Source organism: Pristiophorus japonicus, chromosome 22, assembly GCF_044704955.1.
Source record: "Pristiophorus japonicus isolate sPriJap1 chromosome 22, sPriJap1.hap1, whole genome shotgun sequence".
NCBI lineage: Eukaryota > Metazoa > Chordata > Chondrichthyes > Pristiophoridae > Pristiophorus > Pristiophorus japonicus.
Genome location: NC_091998.1, coordinates 23005845 through 23023508, shown reverse-complemented (window position 1 = coordinate 23023508; position 17664 = coordinate 23005845). Strand labels below are relative to the sequence as shown.

At 41.7% G+C, this 17664-nt stretch overlaps 1 protein-coding gene across 6 annotated transcripts in view; it reads left to right on the top strand.

Moving 5' to 3' along the window:
* The window catches only part of mapk8a (mitogen-activated protein kinase 8a), a 133126-nt gene extending 115462 nt beyond the window's left edge, over positions 1-17664 (top strand). For 3 of the 6 annotated variants that reach the window (XM_070865757.1, XM_070865758.1, XM_070865759.1), the window contains one exon: positions 11160-14237. In XM_070865757.1, coding sequence (XP_070721858.1) covers positions 11160-11305 — 146 coding nt within the window. In that variant the 3' untranslated portion in view covers positions 11306-14237. Of the gene's footprint in view, positions 1-10178; positions 10281-11154; positions 14238-15793 lie in introns of those variants that run through there. The other 3 variants (XR_011588358.1, XM_070865760.1, XM_070865761.1) reach the window with 3 other exon arrangements.

Genomic DNA, 17664 nt, shown 5'->3' with positions numbered 1-17664 from the left:
TCGTGGATGACCGAGACCAAACTGGCTGGGGTTTTATTAAGTCTTGTGAACATCACATGACTGGCTAAGCCACTCACAATGCAACAGCTCTACAAACCTGTGAGCATACTCACGGGTGCATACATTACAACAACCTTCTGGAAAAAAGAGGACGCGCTAATATTTGGAAGCAGAGGCCAATCCTGAAGCGGGACCTCGTTCTGCGGAAGAGGAGTCGGCATTTTGGCAAATCTTGTGACCTGTCCAACCACCTGCGAGCTCCGCCCACCTCGTAGGTTTGCGAGACTAACTTTGCTATCTGATCTTTCCCTTCAGTGCCTCTTAAGAGGGAGAGTGGGAGGGGGTGTTCCTGCCCACAGAGGGAGCTCCACTAATAATACGCTTGAACCAACTGATGTATCTGCGCCGGGTCAGGTGTCCTGGCCAGATGCAGCTGACATGGTTGTGTTTTCAAATGTCCCAGGAACTGCTTGACCTGGTCCTTGAGGCAAATCAAATCACCATTTGTTGTTGGTGCTGGTCAAGAGAAAGTCACCATCTCTGGGTTCGGCGCAAGTGTCTTGGATAACTGGGCATGGTTCTGTTCCCCGTGACACCCTATAGCCCGGCGCTGGAGTTACATTGCCCAGAGGCCGAGAGAACCCCGATCTGCCACTGCCCCTGCCCCAGACTCTACAGAGAAGCCTGCATGGGACCCTGTTGCTTGGAGCCTAAGGGATACAGACAGGCTAAGTGAGTGGGCAAAAATTTGGCAGATGGAGTATAATGTGGGAAAATGTGAGGTTATCCACTTTGGCAGAAAAAATAGAAAAGCAAATTATTTAAATGGAGAAAATTTGCAAAGTGCTGCAGTACAGAGGGACCTGGGGGTCCTTGTGCATGAAACACAAAAAGTTAGTATGCAGGTACAGCAAGTAAGAACATAAGAAATAGGAACAGGAGTAGGCCATACAGCCCCTCGAGCCTGCTCCGCCATTCAATAAGATCATGGCTGATCTGATCATGGACTCAGCTCCACTTACCCACCCGCTCCCCATAACCCCTTATCGTTTAAGAAACTGTCTATCTCTGTCTTAAATTTATTCAATGTCCCAGCTTCTCTCTCAGGCAGCAAATTTCACAGATTTACAACCCTCGGAGAGAAGAAATTCCTCCTCATCTCTGTTTTAAATGGGCGTCCCCTTATTCTAAGGTCATGCCCTTTAGTTCTAACCTCTCCCATCAGTGGAAACATCCTCTCTGCATCCACCTTGTCAAGCCCCCTCATAATCTTATACGTTTCGATAAGATCACACCTCATTCTTCTGAATTCCAATGAGGAGAGGCCCAACCTACTCAACCTTTCCTCGTAAGTCAACCCCCTCATCCCCGGAATCAACCTAGTGAACCTTCTCTGAACTACCTCCAAAGCAAGTATATCCTTTTGTAAATATGGAAACCAAAACTGCACGCAGTATTCCAGGTGTGGCCTCACCAATACCTTGTATAGCTGGCTGCCCTGCTTTTCTACTCCATCCCCATTGCAATAAAGGCCAAGATACCATTGGCCTTCCTGATCACTTGCTGTACCTGTAAACTATCCTTTTGTGTTTTATGCACAAGTACCCCCAGGTCCCGCTGTACTGCGGCACTTTGCAATCTTTCTCCATTTAAATAATAAATTGCTCTTTGATTTTTTTCTGCCAAAGTGCATGATCTCACACTCTCCAACATTATACTCCATCTGCCAAATTTTTGCCCACTCACTTAGCCTGTCTATGTCCTTTTACAGATTTTGTGTGTCCTCCTCACAAATTGCTTTTCCTCCCATCTTTGTATCATCAGCAAACTTGGCTGAGTTACACTCAGTTCCTTGTTCCAAGCTGTTAATATAGATTGTAAATAGTTGGGGTCCCAGCACTGATCCCTGCGGCACCCCACTAGTTACAAGAGGCCAGAGTGGTGAGTCGGAGAGGCGGCAGTCGGTGAGAGGCGTGCTTGTACAGCTCCAGCCGGGAGAAAAAGCAAAAACAAGTAGAAAGAAATCAAAAGGTGACATCACAGCCAAAGGGGTAAGTGATTGGCTGGCGATTGGTGAGTAGCTTTTCTGTTCTTTGTTTTTTATATCAGTAAGTAACCTGCTAAGTGTTGTCACCAAATTAAGTGTATCTAAGGGTTAAGACATGGCAGGAGAGCTCGGTCACATGATATGCTCCTCTTGTACCATGTGGGAACTCGGGGACACTTCCGGTGTCCCTGACGACTACATGTGCGGGAAGTGTATCCGCCTCCAGCTCCTGACGGACCGCGTTGCGTAATTGCAGCTGAGGGTGGATTCAATCTGGAGCATCCACGATGCTGAGAATGACTTGAATAGCACGTGTAGCGAGTTGGTCTTACCGCAGGTGAAGGGTCCGCAGCCAGCTAGGGAATGGAAGACCAGCAGGAGGAACAGTGCAAAGAAGGTAGTGCAGGGGTCCCCTGCGGTCATCCCCCTGCAAAACAGATACACCGCTTTGAGTACTGTTGAGGGGGATGACTCATCAGGGGAGGGCAGCAGCAGCCAAGTTCATGGCACCGTGGCTAGCTCTGTTGCTGGAGGGCAGGAAAAAGAGTGGGAGAGCGATAGTGATAGGGGATTCAATTGTAAGGGGAATAGATAGGCGTTTCTGCGGCCGCAACCGAGACTCCAGGATGGTATGTTGCCTCCCTAGTGCAAGGGTCAAGGATGTCTCGGATCGGGTGCAGGACATTCTGAAAAGGGAGGGTGAACAGCCAGTTGTCGTGGTGCACATTGGTACCAACGATATCGGTTATTAAAAAAAAAAGGGATGAGGTCCGACGAGACGAATTTCAGGAGATAGGAGCTAAATTTAAAAGTAGGACCTCAAAAGTAGTAATCTTGCTACCAGTGCCACGTACTAGTCAGAGTAGGAATCACAGGATAGCGCAGATGAATACGTGGCTTGAGCAGTGGTGCAGCAGGGAGGGATTCAAATTCCTGGGGCATTGGAACCGGTTCTGGGGGAGGTGGGACCAGTACAAACCGGATGGTCTGCACCTAGGCAGGACCGGAACCAATGTCCTAGGGGGGAGTATTTGCTAGTGCTGTTGGGGAGGAGTTAAACTAATATGGCAGGGGGACGGGAACCAATGCAGGGAGACAGAGGGAAACAAAATGGAGACCGAAGCAAAAGAAAGAAAGGAGATGAGTAAAAGTGGAAGGCAAAAAACAAAAAGGGCCACTGTACAGCAAAATTCTAAAGGGTCAAAGTGTAATAAAAAGGCAAGCATGAAAGCTCGGTGCCTCAAGGCGAGGAGTATTCGGAACCCAGGAGAGGGCTCTGAGCTAGTTAGAGTGGGTGAGAGCGCAGATGAACAGGACCAAGAAAGAATGAAAAAGGCAGGAGGCAACAGAGCAGAGTAGCACTGGGGTAGGTGTAAACCACAAGGTGATAGGAAGGGACAATATGTATGAATATAAAGGGGCTGTAGGAGGAGTCAAAACTCAAAATCAGGGTTTAAAAACTAATATTAAAACACTCTACCTAAAAGCACGCAGCATTCGAAATAAAGTAAATGAGTTGACAGCACAAATCATTACAAATAGGTATGATTGAGTGGCCATTACAGAAACGTGATTGCAGGGTGGCCAAGACTGGGAATTAAACATACAGGGGTATCTGACAATTCGGAAGGATAGACAAGAAGGGAAAGGAGGTGGGGTAGCTCTGTTAATAAAGGATGATATCAGGGCAGTTGTGAGAGATGATATTGGCTCTAATGAACAAAATGTTGAATCATTGTGGGTGGAGATTAGAGATAGTAAGGGGAAAAAGTCACTCGTGGACATAGTTTATAGGCCCCAAAATAATAACTTCACGGTGGGACGGACAATAATCAAGGGAATATGGAGGTATGTGAAAAAGGAACGGCAGTAATCATGGGGAATTTTAACCTACATATCGATTGGTCAAATCAAATCGCACGGGGTAGCCTGGAGGAGGAATTCATAGAATGTATACGGGATTGTTTCTTAGAACAGTATGTTGCAGAATCTACAAGGGAGCAAGCTATCTTAGATCTGGTCCTGTGTAATGAGACAGGAATAATAAATGATCTAGTAAAAGATCCTCTCGGAATGAGTGATCACAGTATGGTTGAATTTGTAATACAGATTGAGGGTGAGGAAGTAGTGTCTCAAACAAGTGTACTATGCTTAAACAAAGGGGACTACAGTGGGATGAGGGCAGAGTTGGCTAAAGTAGACTGGGAACACAGACTAAACGGTGGCACAATTGAGGAACAGTGGAGGACTTTTAAGGAGCTCTTTCATAGTGCTCAACAAAAATATGTTGCAGTGAAAAAGAAGGGCGGTAAGAGAAGTGATAACCAAGGAAATAAAGGAGAGTATCAAATTAAAAACCAATGCGTATAAGGTGGCCAAGGTTAGTGGAAAACTAGAAGATTGGGAACATTTTAAACGACAGCAAAGAATGACTAAGAAAGCAATAAAGAAAGGAAAGATAGGTTACGAAAGTAAACTTGCGCAAAGCATAAAAACAGATAGTAAAAGCTTTTACCGATATATAAAACGGAAGAGAGTGACTAAAGTAAATGTTGGTCCCTTAGAAGATGAGAAGGGGGATTTAATAATGGGAAATGTGGAGATGGCTGAGACCTTAAACCATTATTTTGCTTCTGTCTTCACAGTGGAAGACACAAAAAGCATGCCAAAAATTGCTGGTCACGGGAATGTGGGAAGGGAGGACCTTGAGACAATCACTATCACTAGGGGTTAGTGCTGGACAGACTAATGGGACTCAAGGTAGACAAGTCCCCTGGTCCTGATGAAATGCATCCCAGGGTATTAAAAGAGATGACGGAAGTTATAGCAGATGCATTTGTTATAATCTACCAAAATTCTCTGGACTCTAGGGAGGTACCAACGGATTGGAAAGCAGCTAATGTAACGCCTCTGTTTAAAAAAGGGGGCAGACAAAAGGCAGGTAACTATAGGCCGCTTAGTTTAACATCTGTGGTGGGGAAAATGCTTGAAGCTATCATTAAGGAAGAAATAGCGGGACATCTAGATAGGAATAGTGCAATCAAGCAGACGCAACATCGATTCATGAAGGGGAAATCGTGTTTAACTAACTTACTGGAATTCTTTAAGGATATAACGAGCATGGTGGATAGAGGTGTACCGATGGATGTGGTGTATTTAGATTTCCAAAAGGCATTCGATAAGGTGCCACACAAAAGGTTACTGCAGAAGATAAAGGTACGCGGAGTCAGAGGAAATGTATTAGCATGGATCGAGAATTGGCTGGCTAACAGAAAGCAGAGAGTCGGGATAAATGGGTCCTTTTCGGGTTGAAAATCGGTGGTTAGTGGTGTGCCACAGGGATCGGTGCTGGGACCACAACTGTTTACAATATACATAGATGACCTGGAAGAGGGGACAGAGTGTCGTGTAACAAAATTTGCAGATGACACAAAGATTAGTGGGAAAGCGGGTTGTGTAGAGGACAGAGAGAGGCTGCAAAGAGATTTAGATAGGTTAAGCGAATGGGCTAAGGTTTGGCAGATGGAATACAATGTCGGAAAATGTGAGGTCATCCACCTTGGGGGAAAAAAAACAGTAAAAGGGAATATTATTAGAATGGGGAGAAATGACAACATGCTGCGGTGCAGAGGGACCTAGGGGTCCTTGTGCATGAATCCCAAAAAGTTAGTTTGCAAGTGCAGCAGGTAATCAGGAAGGCGAATGGAATGTTGGCCTTCATTGCGAGAGGGATGGAGTACAAAAGCAGGGAGATCCTGCTGCAACTGTACAGGGTATTGGTGAGGCCGCACCTGGAGTACTGCGTGCAGTTTTGGTCACCTTACTTCAGGAAGGATATACTAGCTTTGGAGGGGTACAGAGATGATTCACTAGGCTGATTCTGGAGATGAGGGGGGGTTACCTTATGATAGATTGAATAGACTGGGTCTTTACTCATTGGAGTGCAGAAGGATGAGGAGTGATCTTATAGAAACATTCAAAATAATGAAAGGGATAGAGAAGATAGAGGCAGAGAAGTTGTTTCCACTGGTCGGGGAGACAAGAACTAGGGAGCACAGCCTCAAAATACGGGGGAGCCAATTTAAAACCGAGTTGAGAAGGAATTTCTTCTCCCACTGGGTTGTGAATTTGTGGAATTCTCTACCCAAGGAAGCAGTTGAGGCTAGCTCATTGAATGTATTCAAATCACAGATAGATAGATTTTTAAGCAATAAGGGAATTGAGGGTTATGGGGAGCGGGTGGGTAAGTGGAGCTGAGTCCACAGCCAGATCAGCCATGCTCTTTTTGAATGGCGGAGCAGGCTCGAGGGGCTAGATGGCCTACTCCTGTTCCTAATTCTTATGTTCTTATGTTACTGGTTGCCAACCAGAGAATGGTTGCAAAAACAGGAAGACAGAATATTTGGTGGCAAAAACAGGAAGACAGAATATTATCTGAATGGTGACAGATTAGGAAAAGGGGAGGGGCAACGAGACCTGGGTGTCATGGTACATCAGTCATTGAAGTTTGACATGCAGGTACAGCAGGCAGTGAAGAAGGCAAATGGTATGTTGGCCTTCATAGCTAGAGGATTTGAGTATAGGAGCAGAGAGGTCTTACTGCAGTTGTACAGAGCCTTGGTGAGGCCACACCTGGAATATTGTGTTCCGTTTTGGTCCCCTAATCTGAGGAAGGACGTTCTTGCTATTGAGGGAGTACAACGAAGGTTCACCAGATTGATTCCTGGGATGGCAGGACTGACACATGAGGAGAGACTGGATCAACTCGGCTTGTATCCACTGGAATTTAGAAGAATGAGAGGGGATCTCATAGAAACATGTAAAATTCTGACGGGATTGCACAGGTTAAAGGCAGGAAGAATGTTCCCGTTGCTGGGGAGCTCCAGAACCAGCGGTCACAGTCGAAGAATAAGGGGTAAGCCATTTAGGACCGAGATGAGGAGAAACTTCTTCACTGAGTGGTTAACCTATGGAATTCTCTACAGCAGAAAGTTGTTGAGGCCAGTTCATTAGATATATTCAAAATGGAGTTAGATACGGCACTTACGGCCAAAGGGATCAAGGGGTATGGAGAGAAAGCAGGAAAGGGGTACTGAGGTTGAATGATCAGCCGTGATCTTATTGAATGGCGGTGCAGGCTCGAAGGGCCGAATGGCCTGCTCCTGCACCTAATTTCTATGGTTCTATGTTTCTATGAACCATTTATCCCGACTCTCTGTTCGTTAGCCAATCCTCTATCCATACTAACATATTACCCCCAACCTCGTGAATCACAAAGGCAAATGGAATGTTAGCCTTTATTGCAAGGGGGATAGAGTATAAAAGTAGAGAAGCCCTGTTACAACTGTACAGGGTATTGATGAGGCCACACCTCGAATACTGTATACAGTTTTAGTGTCCGTATTTAAGGAAGGATATACTTGCATTGGAGGCTGTTCAGGGAAGGTTCACTAGATTGATTCCTGAGATGAGGGGGTTGACTTATGAAGATAAGTTCGGCCTATACTCATTGGAGTTCAGAAGAATGAGAGGTGATCTTTTCGAAATATATAAGATAATGAGGGGGCTCGACAAGGTGGATGCAGAGAGGATATTTTCACATAGGGGAAACTAACACTAGGGGACATAGTCTCAGCATAAGGGGCCGCCCATTTAAAACTGAGATGAGGAGGAATTTATTTTCTGAGGGTTGTAATTCTATGCCCCAGAGAGCTGGGTCATTGAATATATTTAAGGCGGAGAAAGACAGATTTTTGAGCAATAAGGGAATAAAGGGTTATGAGGAGCGTGCAGGGAAATGGAAGGTGAGTCCATGATCAGATCAGCCATGATCTTATTAAATGGCAGAGAAGGCTCGAGGGACCAGGTGCCTTACTCCTGCTCCTATTTCTTATGTTCATATGTAAGATAAAATAATAGTCTAGCTCAAATGATTGGTTCGGGTGGGGGTATTGAGGAGTACTAGAAAGGGGCATTGTCTGCTAATTTAGCTTCACACTAGCTCTAAACCCATGGTGTTCGTGATTTATTGCTGCGTCATAGTACTCCATAAGACCTAGCTCTGTCAAGCCCATGTGGTGTGCAACGGCCACCACACATTAAAAAAATCCATGCACAGGCATCTTCCACCCTTGAGGATGTAGTTCGGGTCCTTCATTGAAACACCTGTGAACTCATCCTTTTTTGGCGTGGAAGCAAGTCATCCTCGTTTTGAGGGACCGCCTATGATGATGATGATAGTACTCCAGCATGATTTTCTGGCCAGTTGTGCAATGTGATTGCCCAGTTGCCAATAGTGCAGGTTTTATTATCTCCAGTTGTTCCCCGCAAATGTGTTAAGTTTAATGAATACTTTTTGATGTGAAGCTGGAGGAATGTAATAGTTCTGCTCAAATTGGATATGGACGTTTATCAATTTGGGGTTTTTATGTAGAACTGTTTCTCTCTGTAGGTTCACTACAGTTTCCATAAATAGGTCTTGTTCACTGTAATCTAGAAGCTGTCATTTATTATTCTGCCCTCCATAGAGTTGCCTGATCCGAGGGTTAGCAGTTACCCTACTTGAATCAACCTGTTTACTGGGTTAAATGTCTCGTGCTGTGCTGCCGAGTTTATATTAACTTGGCAAATATCAGCGTCTTTACAGATAACAACATATTTCTGTAGAAAAATGAACCACAAAACATTTATCAAATAATGAAAATAAAGTTTATATACAACGAGAAAAGTCTGCAATTGGTTCATTACCCGATACAAGATACGTCTTTTGGATATATACAGACTACTTTTAATTTAAAGTTGCTTCATTAAAATGAGCTGATAATTTCATTTTTATAGCACTAAATTCCCACTTCGCTATATTATTTTAGTTGCTTATTTCTAAGTATTGGATAATTACGTTTTTTTTTTAAGTGCAAGGAGCGGCTTTATTATTAAGAGTACTGTGTAAAGTCTGGAGGCTTTATCATCACCGTATTCCATTTTCAGTGACAGCTGCTGCTATCATGCCTTGTCCCACTGGTAGGGAGTTCAAATTCAGCTGCCGTCTGAATTTGTCATCAAAATATTGGAACAGCTCCTGAACTGAAGTAACTTCACAATTCCTCAGCAACTAAATATGACATCTGACTATGCAATGGCTCAATGCTACATACAGATATATGGGCGCACACACTTGCGCAGGTGTGGAGCTTGACAAGACTCACAACCATCCACTCTGCAGGAGCATAACATTTGAGGCTACAAAGATCCAAATACCCTTAACAATCTCCCATCCATCATTGAAGTGAACCTCTTTAAATTGTGGATAAAAATAAACCATCTCTTCAATTTTAAATTTAAGACACCTTAGTTAAATGACACAGATACAGTGTTCCTTTATAGGGATGAATATGCATCAGGAGTTGGTCTCAACTCTCCTGTTACTGGCACCTCAGCCTGACCTTTAAGCTGCTCAAGAAATATGTTTGAGGCAGTCGGAGAGAGTTTGAAGAGCAACAACATGGCAGATAGATGCAGAAGGAAGCAAGCAGGAGCTGCTGACTCCTTCAGTCAAACAGCCACTTATAAAGTTCCAAGCAGGGGCTTGTACATGGCCCAAGGAAAGATCATCTGACTGAGATGGACGCTACATAGAACTTCATTAAGTAATCTGTTCAAAGGAAATCTCGTAGAATGAATGGATTTTGTTTCCTTTCAAAAATGTTCCTGCTCTCTCCCTTGCTTGGTCTTGTGTTGCTGTGTGTTAACCCTTATGTTAGTTGTGTCTTGTAAACTCCAGGCAGAAATGGAATTGTTCTTTTTCAGGAAAAAACACACTGCACATTATCACAGCTGCGAATGAATAATTCTGACTCAACATGGCTGAACAATGGATTCCACCTAATATCCTCTGATCCCTTTTTGCAGGCTGTCTAACCTGTCAGCTTTGTATTCTTGGTTCAGTGCTAGGATCCAGTCTGAATGGTCAAAACACATGTAATCTGGCGTTGGAGCAGTAACCCTATTCAGTTCTTAAAAGGATATGATTTTTCACTGAAGACTTGAGCGTTTTTCTAAATAAGTGGTCCCATAATTAAGAATGTGACTGACTCTTTAGCGACCTGTGTGTAATTAAAACTATTAATTTCAGGATGAGAGGGAAGAGCTGGACGAGGAAGAGTCTGCTAGCTGGGATACATGGCAATAATGAATGGAGATTGAACTTTGAAAATTTAACACTTCAAAAAAAAAAGTGTGGCATTTTCTTTATTACTGCTTATGACTAAATTGTGGTTGAAGTAGTTTCTAAACAAGTACTTAATGTATGGTACATCTATAAGACCAATAGAGTTTTATAACCCAATGTGAAATCCCCTGCTGTACTTTTGCTCAGGCACTCACAGAACTTAAATTTGTTTGCCACTAAGGTGCACATTAAAGTTACTCGAGACAGCCAGCCTGCACTGATATAGTGCCTCAAGAAGTGGAACATCAGAGTTGTTAATGCCAAATGAAGAAATGTGAAATCCCTGTATATCCATTTTCACCCTACTTCCCCCATACGTGTGTGGTTCAAGTGGCCTTAAACCATGCATTGTTTTTTTCTAATTCTTTTGCTGGGATTTACTTTTTGCCACTTGTCTGCCATCCTTACTAAATGTTACCTAGTTGGAACCGCTGAAAACTGGGGTTTTGACCCAATTTTCTCCTACCAACATTACCGAGATAAGAGTTGAATTATCATGGGTATCATTTTTAAACCAATTCCCTAGTTTGAGCCCACGTCTTTAAATGTAGTTTATTTCCAATTGCCAATCTGTAATACTGAATCTTGTACAAAGAACCTTATAATAGACTGAATGTTGTTTAAACTGTGTACATACTGTACTGTTCCAGTCATGGTGACAGAATAAAAGTCAACTTTAAAGCCGTCCTGAACTCATTGCTACAGGTTTTGCACTTGGGAACAAATGTGAATGAGGTTGTAGGTTTCAATAGCCTAGTGCTTTAGAGCTGCTTATACTGTTCACGTTCCACATATTGATGTGGCTGGTTTATTCGATTGTAATGCTGCTGAAAAATGACCTGTCTGCTACATTACTGACTTGTTTCCTTATTTCTCATAGCACAGGTGCAGCAATGATCAATGGTTCTCATCATCCATCTTCTTCATCATCTGTCAATGATGTGTCCTCCATGTCAACAGATCCAACACTGGCCTCAGATACCGACAGCAGTCTAGAGACGTCGGCGGGACCTCTGGGCTGTTGCAGATGACTAGCCTCCCTCTCTCTGGGTTCTTACTGTTTGCGCTAAATGATAGAGAGGGTAGACCAGCTTTTAAAAAGCTCAACTGCGTTTTCATTTTATTGGAATTATTTTGCCATAGAATATGACTTTGAATTATGTTGGATTTACATACAGTAACTTAAATACAGCAGCGTTTAGTGTGGGGCAAGTAACCCTAAAGCATGACTTGTACATTTGAAAAGGACTGACATTTAACACCATTACATAGGGCCTGTTTTGGGAGGAAAAACGATCACAAAATACAAATGAGCTCCAGCCTCTCGGTGCGCAGAGGGACAGCTTAGTTAGGCAACTTTTCACTCTTTCTCACTTGCATGAAGTGGTTTATGCCATTTAAGCATTCCGGGATCTTTTCTACTCCGGTTGGCTCTGGCTTACTGCTCGTTGTGGACTAGGACAATAAGTTATCATGTCTCGCAAAACCTTGAATGCCAGTGTCCGTAATAAACTGTGGTTGACTAGGTGGCCTACCTGTTTACATTACACCTCCAAAGCTGAACCTTGAGCGTGTTTTAAATTTTAATGCAGCCATTTTGGGTGCAAAGTTAGGCGTATTCAAACGGGGAAAAAAAATGATCTCCAGTTGTGTAAGCTAATGGACAGGAGTAGAATTAGGAAGCGAAAGTGTGACATCGGAACGATTAGGCACCGCAAGTGAAGACTGCACAAAAAGAGTTTTATTTCTTGAGTGAATGCCAACTCTAAGCTTATTCTAATAAGATCACATTGCCCATAATAAGCTGTTCTTTCTAATTGCGAGTGATTTGGTTAATTCCTTTCTGTTATGCAAGGAGTTCACAGTATGTAGTGCCCTGCAGTAATAATGGTTTAATTTGTAGCTGGCTTTTTCCTAACATAATTTGTCAAAATGCCAACCTCGACGAGAATCAATGGAGTAGGGTTATATTCCAGGCAAACATTACACATTTCACAGGTGACAGAACTAACGTATCAAAAGAGGTTCTTAAATAATTAATGAACTACCTCACACAATCAATGTACCATCTCAAGGACATTGAGCTGCCCACTTTCCTACCATTCAGTACAATATGGAATGTAACTTTTAATTTATTTCTGTTGTTAAAGTGTCTCTGGTCCACCACCAGGAGTTAACCAAATTCACAGCTGAAACTGTTGTGTAGATGGAAATATTGTTATCCATGTACTTTGTATGTTAGAGAGATGTTCAATGCGTTTGTATATTTGTTTTCTCATAGTCAATGTGCAATAATCTTTGCAAATTGTGATACAAATTTGATTGTAAAGATGGGAATAGCTGTGTTGTGGTATACTTATTTTGGAGAACAGTGTGGGGATGTGAAGGGATTGTAGTACTTTTTTCCCATTTTTACTTCAGTTTAAAAACTAGTGTACAATGAATTGTAAGATTGTAATAAATGCCACGGTTAGGTAGCTGAGGGCATGGCGCCTGCATTTGCTCCTTGGGTTATTTTATTTTTTAGTGCGTACTTGTATTGAATAATTGCTGTGTTTTTTCCCCCCCTAAATGTTTCTATCCAGTATGGACTACAGGAATGTATGCAGTGAATTGGATATTACAAAAATTAGCTGAGATGATTAGCGTTAATGAATCACTTTCATCTTAATAATTGACCAATTTTGTACCGAAAATAGCCATTTTTGCTCAGTTATAAGTAACAAAATGGAATGGAAATAACGTGGTTTTTCATGTCTCGTGAGTGCAACAATGAGCTGACCCAGGAGTTTGCACTACAGGATGTTTGATGTTCAGGTTACAGTAGATGAGTGAACTAAGGCAAGCTGTCTCCTAGGGCATGGGATGATTTACAGATTTTTAAAATATTACGTTAAACAACTTCTGAAATAATAATTCCTTCCATTAAGAATTCTCTCAACCTCCCTTAGTTCAGCCGGGGCTTACGTCCTTTTGTGCCAGAAATGGATCATCCTTTTATGCTGGTGAATTTGAGCTAGAATATGATTTAAATGCCTTGTCTGATTACAACAGGATTCACAGTAGGAGTTAAATTACATTTTGGATTTTATGCAGGGTAGAAAATCCTATTTGGAATTCCCCCTCTCTTCCCCTACCCACCCAATAAGTAACTGCATTCTGAAATTAAATGAATCAGCTTAAAAATTAGATGTAAACTTTCATTTTTTATTTTCAGTTATTAGATTTTAGTACTTAACTATTTTAATGTGAAGCTTACCATATCACATCCCCCCCACCCCAGTGCAGTGAAATCACCGGTTAAATGATAGATAAGAGGAAAAGAATATAAATGCTGGAAATCCTCACAGAAAATGCTGTAAATGTACAACAGGCAGACGGCAACTGAATAAAAGACTGGTCAAAGTTTGTGGTCGCATCCAGTAATCAGTTCAAGAATTATAAACCTGTCCTGTTCTGTATTTGGCAGTATTTTTTATTTTTATTTCAATTGTAAAACCTGTGTATAGTGTCTTTCTTAACCCACCGGAATACCAAAATCGCTGCACACTGCTGGTGTTATGCTGTCATTTGAATAATCTGCTTTACATTTAAATTACTATTTAAAATAAAATCACTCTTCCTTAGTTCCATTTCTCCCTCCACCCCCGAAAAAAATTCCACAAATTACGTTTGCATTTTCACACAATTTGTGTGTTGTATACTGTTCGTGCCAAATTTGTAAAGGGGTGGGGGAAATAGTTTCTGTTAACTGTAATGTTTTCACAAAATTTGGCACACACGTGTAAATTACCCTCTCTGGGCTAATTCATTCAGTAAGCCATATATTTTATATCTGCAGTAACTCTCGGAGAACCGTCCTGACATTTTACGTGAAGCTACATTTTGTGAATTTGTATTTCATGCTTTGTCAATGCTCCATAATCTTCCAATATGGAAAAAAAATAAATGTTGGAAGTGTCATTTTCAGTTGTCATTGACATGTTTTATCTATGGGGAGGGAACAGACAATTTGAGAAAATGATCAAGTGATTCAATTTCTTTCAAAAGGGCTCATTATACCATTCCAATCGTCCTAAAGTTACAATAATTGGGTACTTCCAGTCAGTTGACTGATGACTCCCTAGATACAGTAAACTTATTTTCTCTTAGTTAACTGCTTCATGGGTGAAATCATGCTTTAAAACTGGAGTGTATATTTCAACCAAACGTCTTGTTTAAAATGAATAAATCATGGCACAGGGTTACTTTATGCTTGCCTGTTTTCTTACCATAAAGACATGGATGTGATTAGAATTGCAGTGGCCTCTTGTCAAAACACATTGATGGATAGCTGAATAATAACATTTACTGAACAAGCAAAGGGTAAATTTCAGCAAGGCACAGGATGTGAACTTAGTGCTGACCTACAATCTTTGACCCTGGACTTGTGTTGGTTGCAGCCCAGGGTCAAATACTCAGTTCACCACATGAGTACATAAATCTGGAGACTGACATTACTGCAAAAATAACTTTATAACCAGTGATGTTGGGAAGAACCCTTTTAATATGGGGTGTTGTTGCTTTTTAATCTCTTCATTGTGTTTACGGTGTTGAATTATAAACTGTGGAGCACTGCAGCATAATCCCATTTATTCTTTACTTATATTCAGTTACTTCAGTGCCCACAGAATTAATTTGCACATGTGGAATAGCAGCATTTAAAAATCTGCAACAGTCCATGGTGCCCTATGATGGATTAATTGATGTGTGACAGAATCTGCCAGGTGCCAGTCCTCCACAGGGTGGTTGAGTGTCAGCTCCCTCACCAGTTCTGGCTTTTCACTCATGCAGGAACTGTTGTAACTCACTGTACATGCGCTTCAACTGCTGTGGACAACTTCAGATGGGTTATTTGACACTTGTTTGGGATGTGGGATTTGTTCCAACAAGATTGATGTAAATTATCGAAAGGTTTGAGTTCTCAATGTACTTGTAGACACAGAAGCAAGTTGTCTACTGAACAGTGTTGCACTCTCTATGTAGCTACTAAAGGTTTGCTTATAGCTAATTTATAATCTCGAATTGGAAAGATAAAGAGCTGCCGTGTACCAGTAAATGAGCTTACGCAACTAACTTAGTGTTGGGACTTTCTGGTAAGAAGGCAGTTAATAAGTGCTGCAAACTTGGTTCAAGTCCTGTAGAGTGCAGGAACTGCTAGCATCCAGTTCCAGCGTGTGGGCTAGCACATTTCTTACTAGTAAGCATTTCTTTCCCATTTCGGTTCACAAAAAGAAATAGCTTGGCCAGCGTTTGGCTGTTGAAGCACTGCATGGAAAATTGTAATCATTCCAATAGTCAAATGTTGCTTTCCTTGTCCTTCTGTGAAGTCTCACAGTTGAGAAGATACAAATCAAAGTGATCTATTTATGAAACAGAATGTAGCCCTGGTTTCTTTAATTGTGCTTACCCTTCCAAAACAAAATATTCTTTGGTTCCTGGACAGTTGTATTTCTCTTTTTTTCCCTTTGCTCTTACAGACACCAGCCTACCAAAGGGGCATCCATGATTCTTCTAGTGGCATCACTTTACCAGGTTATACACCGCTGCCCAGTTAACTGCTTCACCGTCTCAGCCATTGCGATTTTACAGACACACGTTTCCCTGGCCAAATTGCCATGTTTAATTTTCTTCTCGACCTTTTTTGCTATTAAGTGCAACTTGTAAGGTGAATTTCTGTTGGAAATGTATATATAATTGTCTAATATATGGTGAAAGATTCTTAATGCTGTATGTAAAGGTTAATGGGTCTTGAGTTTCAGATTTGTTGTCTTTATTCTGAAGGGGAAAGGAGAAAAATGGAGGGTTTGTACATGTTTCTGTGGCTGAATCACTATAATCAAAACTGAACTGGTAGTTCCATTTCTATGTTCTACTAGTGCCTACTATATTCTGCTGTTGGTTGATATTTTCTTAAGGGACAGTAATCCTTCTGTTAAGAGTACATGTTCCATAATGTCGTCAAAGGATGCAGAGGGTGTTAGTGTAATTTGCATACCTCCCACATCTAGAGGGAGCTGTTCCTTTTATATGGTGCTGTTTGATACTGAGGGTCTACTGCTTACTTATCTGCAAGTATCAAATAAAAAAGTGTCTCTGCATGACTACCCTGTATTTATTATGATTACAATATAAGGGTTTCTAAATACTTGTAATATTATTGAATCTGGCCAAATTCAGGTTTGTTGTATAAATTTGTAACTAGGCTTGACTCTTCCTTATTGGGTGATTACTGAATCGAACTCAAGGGATTGTGTTTAAAATGAAGCAATGAGAAATTTAGCAGACTTGTGTCTAGATTTGTTTTGTGGTCCTTGTAATGGATATATAAGCCCCATTAATGACATACCCAAAGTATTGCATGCAGCTTCCACTCTCATTGGTACTTCATGCCAGGCAGCCCTCCTGTAGACCTCTTTTATAGGATCGGAGAGTATCAAGCCAGTGAGACAGCATTTGGCTCTTTGGCAAAACAAAGCTTTAAACTCAACAAACAGAAGAATTTTTTTTGTGTTGGACTGTGGCTTCCACGATGAGATCTGGATTTGGTTACTGAGCAGGTATACAAGTGCATTCAAACTATGGCTGAATATCAGACAGCACTTCTGAAACGGAGGCCTCCAGGTGAGCCGACTAACTTGCCGCAAATGTTGCTTCAGGCCCTAAACTGCAGTGACGAGGTTTATAACAATATCAGCTGTCATTTTACTTGGCTTTAGTGGAGAGTCGCAAATATTAGAATGATTCTAACTATAATATGGGCAACAATCTTGTTTAAAAGCTGTAATCTAAGGAAAAATCACCCAGCGTTTGCAGCTAAGCAGACTCCAGTAAAACAAAAGTATATTTGGCTTGGAGTGGAAGCCTTTTTCAATTTGAGTTCACTGCAGCGACACTGGCAAGGCTGCTTGTATTGCCCGTCCCTTAGTTGCCCCGACAACTGAGTGACTTGCTTGGCCATTTCAGTACTCATACAGCCCCAAATAGTGCACAATCATAGGAAACGTTGTTTTGGGCGTTGATAAATGCATTTACACACCAATGCAGTCTTAACATTAACAAGTCACATTAAAAAGACTTTCATGATGGGGTGCTTTTACCGATGTAGAATTGCATACAAAAATTGGACTGCCTTGCTCTGAGATGTATATGTTTTGTATTCACTGACCAGTGCAATAGGTGTCGAGTACTGCAAGTGTTACTGTCCCTTTTTAAAGCTTCTTGGATCAAGTCATGTACTAATATTCAGTCACGTGAGTAATCTGTACAGATTTTGGAGGAGGATTTTTAAAATGAAATGGTTGTGAAATGTGAAGACTGCCAGAATGTGGTGAAGTATTAAATCAAATCT